This window comes from Nicotiana tomentosiformis, chromosome 2 (genome assembly GCF_000390325.3).
Source record: "Nicotiana tomentosiformis chromosome 2, ASM39032v3, whole genome shotgun sequence".
In the NCBI taxonomy this organism is placed as follows: Eukaryota; Viridiplantae; Streptophyta; class Magnoliopsida; order Solanales; family Solanaceae; genus Nicotiana; species Nicotiana tomentosiformis.
In genome coordinates, this window is record NC_090813.1 from 12,900,923 (window position 1) to 12,909,007 (window position 8,085).

Here is an 8,085-nt window from a genome sequence, read left to right on the forward strand (position 1 = left end):
TATTTATGGTGTTCCTGTTTTCTTGCTATTTATGTCACAAGTTGATTTTTGTTGCCATCACTTCTATTTGTTATTATATTATTTTCGTATGCTATATTGCACAGGTTATTTGACTAGTGAGTGTCTTGACTGTATCTCGTCAGTACTCCACCGAGGCTAGTCTTGATACTTACTGGATACCGACTGTGGTGTACTCATACTACACTTCTACATATTTTTGTGCAGAGCCAAGTATTGGAGATATCGGATTCAGACAGAGATTAGAGTGTGATCGCAAAGATTCAAGGTAGGGCTGCTTGGTCGTCGCAGTCCCCGGAGTCTTTCCATTTTTATTGTACTGTCCACTCTTATTTGAACAGTATTGTATATTCGATCCTTGGGATTCACTGCATGTACTCAATTAGAGCTCGTGACTCAGTATTACCAGCCTTGGGAAGGTATTATAATTATTTCCGCTGTTGGTTTCGATTATGAAAAAAAAAGGCTTGAATTGTAATTGTAACCGGCTTACCTAGTCTTAAATACTAAGTGCTATCACGACGCCTGTGGTGGGATTTTGGGTCGTGTCACACACTATTCTGGATCGGGCCGAATGACTTGGACATAATCGTGTGTTATATCACTTGTAGTCTGAACATTCACGAGATTATCTTTCCGCTGATGCTCGGCATTTTATATGGTACTTCTTATCCGTTTGTTACTGGTACTTGATACACCTGAGTCGTTGAGTTAGAATACAAGACTGAAAAATTCATACTTTAAAAGAAACATTTGGAAGATTAGGTAAGTTACAATTTACCCCATTATTGTTGTGTGCTTCACATATGCTTATGATTTATTATATTGCTTTGTTGGACCTCTAGTAAGTGTCGATGTCTATCCTCCATCACTATTTCTCCGAGGTTAGGCTAGATACTTACTGGGTACGCGTTGATTTATGTATTCATGCTACACTTCTGCACTAAATGTACAGGATCTGACAGGTTCAATTGGTGGTCATTTTGGCGCGTAGGCGCAACTGTTGAGGAGAATTAATGGTGAGCTGCATTCCAAGCTACGTATCGCAACCCACAGAGTCTCCATCGTACCATTTATTTTATCATGTCTTATTTACATTCCGGATAGATGTTGTATTATTATTGTACTCCTTAGTAAATGCTCATGCACTTGTGACACCGGGAGTTGGGGATGTTCTAGAATTTGTTATAGATTATTTTACACTGATTCACTTTCACTTATTTTACACTGATGCACTAACCTCGTTATTAAAGAAATATTTATGATTTTAAAAATGATAAAATAAATAATTAAGTGTTGGCTTGCCTAACGGCGATGTTGGGCATCATCACGGCCCATAGTGGATTTTGGCTTGTGACAATTATAAAAACGAATTAATCTTAACCAAGAATAAATATATTATTGTTAGAATCTTAGATATGTCTCCGACGCACGCGGTTCAACCCATGATTCTCTTGTACCATCCTTCTTCTTCTTCTTATGTGTCTCCTCAAAGACGGTAGCATGAGACACATCTCCCCCATGTGCCTTTTCCTTTCAAAACTAAAAATATGAGTTTATTACTTGAATCTTATATAAGTAAAGCTAAGTAAGATTTTATAAATAACTTACCAATCTCAATCGATGGGCCGCAAAACGAATTGAACCTCCACTGTGCAACGAGCCACCCTTACTGGAGGCTCTGTTTGCCTTCACATTTTCACTCCTCTGCTTCCATTCTTCGGTATTCCACTTCTCCAATAGTTGATTCCATATATCTTCACGCAACCACAAATACCTGCTCCCACCTTTCCGAGAAACAAAGTGAGTATCTTTAATCATGTTCTGAGCTCTCTTCTCGAAATTTTCATTCACCAAATTTTCATGCTGAGGCTTTCATACACACTTAGTCTGTAATTAAAATAAATATTTGATGAACACAATAAATATTGTATAAATTATATTTATTCGTACCTTAAATTGAAACCACATATTCAATCTGATTTGGTATGGAATCTCTCTACAGGAATTCCACGGCTCATGAAAAAATGGCTTCATAGCTTCCACAACCATATGTGTGGCCTGAAAGGATGGCAAAAACCTATATTATATGTAAAATAAATATTCGTTAAATATATGTAGATCTTTATTATAATAATTAAAAATTAAAGAATTACTTACCCGTCCCCATAGGGTACGATAATCAATCGATGCATATGATCGTACTCTACAGTCCCACTAACATACTGTCTCCGTGAATGAGCAACTGAAGCAGCACTAGTAGATGGGGATCCTATGTTACCTTCGGTAGATCCCAAACTCTGTTCCAAATCTCTTCAGGCGATAAGACATGCGGTGGCTCCTCAAAATCAGTTTTTTTCTTCATAAATGCATTAGTATTTCTCCTAAACTCATGATCAATTAGCAAGAAACCATATGTTATTGCCTCCATGTTTCAAAGTGAATTATAATGACCTAATAGTTTATTTTTCTTTCTAGAACCCTGTTCCCCTAAATAAGACTCCTCGTATGTGCTTTTACTGTTTTACGACATGCGGGGATGGTTAGTTCGAGAATTTGGAAAGGTTCAGGTTGAAATCGGAACATTTGGTTCCTTAAGTTGGCCTTAAAAGGCTAAGTTTGACTTCGATCACCGTTTTGAGTAAACGACCTCGAAATCGGTATTTGATGGTTCCAATAGGTTTGTATGATGATTTCGGACTTGGGCGTATACTCAGAACGGGTTTTGGATGACCCGGGAGCGTTTCAACGCCTAATAGTGAAAGTTGGTTCTTTGAAAGTTTTAGAAGTTATTTAAACTTGGTTTGGAGTGGGTTTTGGTATTATCGAGGTCCAAATGGAATTAAGAGACCGGGAATAGTTCCATAATGTCATTTAAGAGTTGCACGCAAAATTTGGTGTCAATCCGAGTAGTCTAAGTATGTTTCGACGCATTTTGAGTGAATAGAAGAACTTAAAGTTTATAAGTTTGATTCAATTGGTTTTGGGGTGCGATTCTTAGTTTTAATGTTGTTTCGGGCGTTCCGAGAGTTCGAGCGAGTCCGTTGTATAATTCTAAACTTGTTGGTATGTTCGGGCGGGGGCCCGGGCACCCTGAGAGTCAATCGGACGAGGTTCGGACCAGGTTGGGAGCTTGGAGCAACAACCGAAGCTCCCAGATCTGTCATAATCACACATGCACTTGGCCAGCCACAGGTGCGGGCTCGCAGTTGCGAGCCATGAGCCGCAAAAGCTAGAAATGGAGGGCAGCCCAAAATCCGCAGATGCAGAAGATTGGGCACACCTGCGTGAGCGCAAGTGCGAAAGCCATGGTCGCAGGTGCGGCTACGCTCGCAGAAGCGGAGCTTGGCCAGGTGAGGGAAAGGAGCACCTACGAGGCATTTTCTGCAGGTGCGGGACTGAAGATGCGGCCCAAAACACCACAAGTGCGAAAGATGCTGGGCAGTGAGAGTTCATTTAATACGGGACTTAGGCCATTTTTATCATATTTTCTTCCACTCTTGGACGACTTGAGAGCTTTTAAGGGGTGGATTTCGACCTAGCTTTGTGAGGTAAGTAATTTCTATTTAATGTGAGTTTAATACATAGATTATGGGTAGATTTTAACATGAAAAGTTATGAAAATCATGGGGTTTAGATGAAAAACTTAGGTTTTGATAAAAATGAGATTTAACCACTAAATTGATTATGGAATTTGGTAAGAATCATATATTTGAGTTCATGAGGTTATGGGTGACAACTTTCTTCAAATATTTCCGGTATCCGGGCACGTGGGCTCGGGGGTGAATTCTTAGAATCTTACATTTAGGGTTGGGTAACCTCTTTAATAGTTGGAATACGAAGTTTTGAGCATGTATTGACTAGTTTATATACTATTTGATTAGTTTTGAATTGATTCGGCACCGACTTGAGTGTGTGAGCGCATTCTTGAACCGGAAGTAGGCTTGAGGCTAGGTAAGTCTCTTTTCTAACCTTGTAAGAGGGAATTAACCCCATAGGTGAATGGAATTAAGAATGTACTTCTATTTGTGGGGGCTACGTACGCACGAGGTGACCAGAGTCCGTACGTAGCTACTAAATATGCTATTGTCCGGGTAGTTAAGGAACCATATCATGCTATGCTTACAAATTCTTGTACCCTATTTGATAATTTAATTGCTTAAATCACATTGAAACTCGATAAAGGAAGTTGTAAAAGGTTAAACTTTATTTTCTTGACCGTTAATGAGAATTTGGTATTCTCTTGAATAATTTCCCCTTAATAAATCTGAAATTAATTGTTGTAAATGTATTTTCTTAAAATTTTGACTTATTATCATTTGCCTTAGTAAGTGTCAAAGCCAACCCCTCGTCACTACTTCTTTGAGGTTAGATTGGATACTTACTGGGTACATATTATTTTATGTACTCACGCTACACTTCTGCACTTAACTGTGCAGGATCTGAGGTAGGTGCATTGTAATGATCCAACCGGTTATTTTGACTTTTAGAATCCCGTTCCCCTAAATAAAACTCCCCGTATGTGATTTTATAAATTTATGACTTGCGGGGATGGTTGGTTCGGGATTTAAAAGTGTTTGGGTTGAAATCGGAACACTTGGTTCCTTAAGTTGGCCTTAAAATACTAAGTTTGACTTCGGTAAACATTTTGAGAAAATAACCTCGAATTAGAATTTTGATAATTCCAACAGCTCTGTATGGTAATTTTGGACTTAGGAGCGTGTTTAAAATTTTATTTGGAAGTTCGTAGTTAAATTAGGCTTGAAATGGCTAAAATAGGAATTTAAGTTTGGAAGTTTCACTGGGGAGTTGACTTTTTGATACGGGAGTCAGAATCCAGTTCCGACAATTTTCATAGCTCTGTTATATCATTTATGACTTGCGTCCAAAATTTGAGGTCAATCGGACTTGATTTGATAGGTTCCGATGTCGTGTGTAGAAATTGAAAGTTTCAAAGTTCATTAGGCTTGAATCTATATGTGATTCGTGTTTTTAGTGTTGTTGGATGTGATTTGAGGACTCGACTAAGTTCGTATGATGTATTAGGACTTGTTGGTATATTTGGTTGAGGTCCCGAGGGGCTCGGGTGATGTGAGGACTCGGCTAAGTGCTATGCGGACGTGTGGCTAAGACCGCGTTCGCGAAGAGGAAACGAAGCAGAAGCTGGGCCACACGCTTAATGCTTCGTGATCGCGTGAGAAGGCTAGCGATTGCGTAGGCTTGAGAATACTGTGCTTCGTAATTGGGGGGGTTTTCCGCGATCGCTTAGAGTTATTTTTGGGCAATAAAAACTTGTGCTTCGCGATCGCGTGAGGAAGTTCGCGATCGCGTAGAAGAAATCACTGGGCAGAGAGTTTAAGTTCTGAAAATGGGAAATTTTCCATTTTTAATGATTTGGAGCTCGGATTAAGGCGATATTTGGGAGAATTTAAGAGAAAACAGCGGGGTAAGTGTTATTAACTCAATCTTGGTTAGATTACCCGAATCCATCACTGTTTTTAACAATTAATTGGTGATTTAAGTTGGAAAAAAATTTGAAAACCCTCTTGGATAGATTTGAGAGTCAAATTGTTATCGTAATTTAGTCATTTTAGTATGGTTAGACTCGTGGTTGAACGGGCGTTCATATTTCGTAACTTTCTCCGGATTCCGAGACGTGGGCAATTTTTGAGTTAATTTTGGATTTTATTGAAAAATATAATATTGTTTTATGGAATTGATTCTATAATTTTTGTTGACAGTATAGAATTAATTATGACTAGATACGAGTCGATCAGAGTTGGAAAATCGAGGAAAAGGCATACTACGTGATTAAATTGGAGCAAGTCGAGATAAGTGACTTGTCTAACCTTGTGTGGGGGAAATTTCCCCTAGGATTGGTATTAATATGATAATTGTAATGTGATGAAAGTCGTGTATACGAGGTGACGAGTGTGTACACGGGCTAAATGTGAAAGATTGAATTTTTAAATTGTGTAGATCACTGTTGCATATTAATTAAATTATTAAATCTTGTTATATTCTCCATCATTGATTTGATTTATATACTTTAAATTTGCTTGACCTTTTTCTGCCAATTATTTTTACCTGTTAGCTAAAATTTGGTTTCTTTTATTCGGTGTATTAATTAAAGGTAAAAAAATTTTAATTTCAAATATTATTAAAAAATGAAGTATTTTATATTTAAAATTGATATTTAAAACAAGGTAGTAAATTTGTGAATTATTATATTTGCTAAATACTTTGTGAGATTTTTGTACTAATTGTGATGGAGCCGTAAGCTCTTTAATGTGGAAAAATATTATCATGAATTATTTTGGCATGAGCCGTGAGCTCTTTATTATGAAAAAAATATTGTTGTTGATTTATTTTGGCAAATTGAAATATTTGGGCACTTGAGGTATAAATTGTGATATATTGTGATATTGATACACATGTTGTCGTATAAGATTTGGGTGTTGAAACGCATGCGGTGAGATAAGGGTGGCTTGATATGCATGGCTAGTAGGGAAAACTACTAGAAGTCATGCGGTGTGATAAGGATGGCTAAAACGCGGGATGCTATTTCGAAAAAAAATATTTTCTTTAACATAAATTGTGAAGGCTCCCGTGGTGATATAAGGAAATGAGATTTTGTCAATTTAATTATGATTTGGGACTACGAGGCGGTACCTCGGGAGTGCCCTTGTTGATATTGATTTATGGTCGCAGTTGCCTTTGATTATTGTTGTGATTTTCTTGAAGTTGAAAAGAATTATGTTTTGTTTCCGCGAGGTATTAATTATCTTTATTTGGTGTAATTAAAGGGTGACATACTAGTTGATTCATTTCCATTGTCATTTTATCTTATTATATTGTTAAACATTTTACCATGCCATTATTTATTTTTCAGTAGGGCCTGACCTGACCTCGTTACTACTCTACCGAGATTAGGCTTGGCACTTATTGGGTACCGCTGTGGTGTACTTATACTACGCTTCTGCACATCTTTTTGTGCAGATCCAGATACATCTTATCAGACCAGGCATTAGTAAACTTCTTGTACGAGGACACATCGAGGTATATCTGCCAGCGTCCGCAGACTTCGGAGTCCCCTTCTATCTTACTATGTTGTCTTCCTTATTTGCTTTAGAATCTGATGTATAGAGACATAGAGAATAAATTCTTAGAAGCTTGTGACTTATTTCTGTCGGGTTTTGGGAGTTGTAATTGTTTGAATTGTAGTTTATTTATTTCAGATATCTATTATTATTCCGCATTGATAGGCTTACCTAGTATTAGAGATTAGGTTCCATCACGACCTCCTACAGAGGGAATTTGGGGTCGTGACATGCATCTTGATATCTGTCCGACGCGCATACTTGATCCTGGTTCAAGATTTTACGGTGAGCTTCCCTTCCGAGCCGTTCCGCAGCATACCGGAGTCTCTCTTTTGTTTTGTTTCTGTCTATTCTATTTCTGACAGTAGAGTATACATCTTTTGTATATTATACTAGTTGCCCACATACTTGTGACACTAGATCTTGACACATATTAGTAGACTTGTGATTTTGGTTTGTTCCTATGGTTGTAAATACTTCTAGCTACTTTCATTTATTAACTTAAATCTGTTTCTCATTAAATCTTTTAAATTAAGGAAAACAATTGCGACATGGGAAATCATTAGGTTGATCACTATTGGCTTGTCTAGCAACAGTGTTGGATGCCATCACGGCCTGATATGGAATTGGGTCGTGACATGAATGCCTTTGTGTCTTCCATACAAGTCGGGAAAGCTAATTTTCCGGCTGTTGACCACCCGGACATCATTCCATAAGCAGAAAAATCATTTATAGTCCACATCAAAGCAGCACAGAGTCTAAAGTTTTGCTTAGTTGATACATTATATGTTTCTACATTTTCATGCCACAATAACTTTGACTCATCAATTAGGGGCAACATGTATACATCAATCAATATTTTGGATTGCGTAGACCTGGAACAATACAAGTTAGAAATAAATATTGACTTGTCATAAACAATTCAGGCGATAGATTATACGGCATAACAAACACTGGCCAATATGAA

The 8,085-nt window shown here is 37.6% G+C and overlaps 1 protein-coding gene across 1 annotated transcript; it reads right to left on the reverse strand.

Annotated features, from left to right (window-relative positions):
- Positions 1-1,422: 1,422 nt before the first annotated feature.
- Positions 1,423-2,449, reverse strand: LOC138904345 (uncharacterized). The gene is made up of 4 exons (XM_070192846.1): positions 2,300-2,449; positions 1,972-2,079; positions 1,630-1,884; positions 1,423-1,551 (listed from the first exon to the last, which is right to left on the reverse strand). Exons 1-4 carry the CDS (start codon positions 2,447-2,449, stop codon positions 1,423-1,425), a joined length of 642 nt encoding a protein of 213 aa, XP_070048947.1.
- Positions 2,450-8,085: the final 5,636 nt, after the last annotated feature.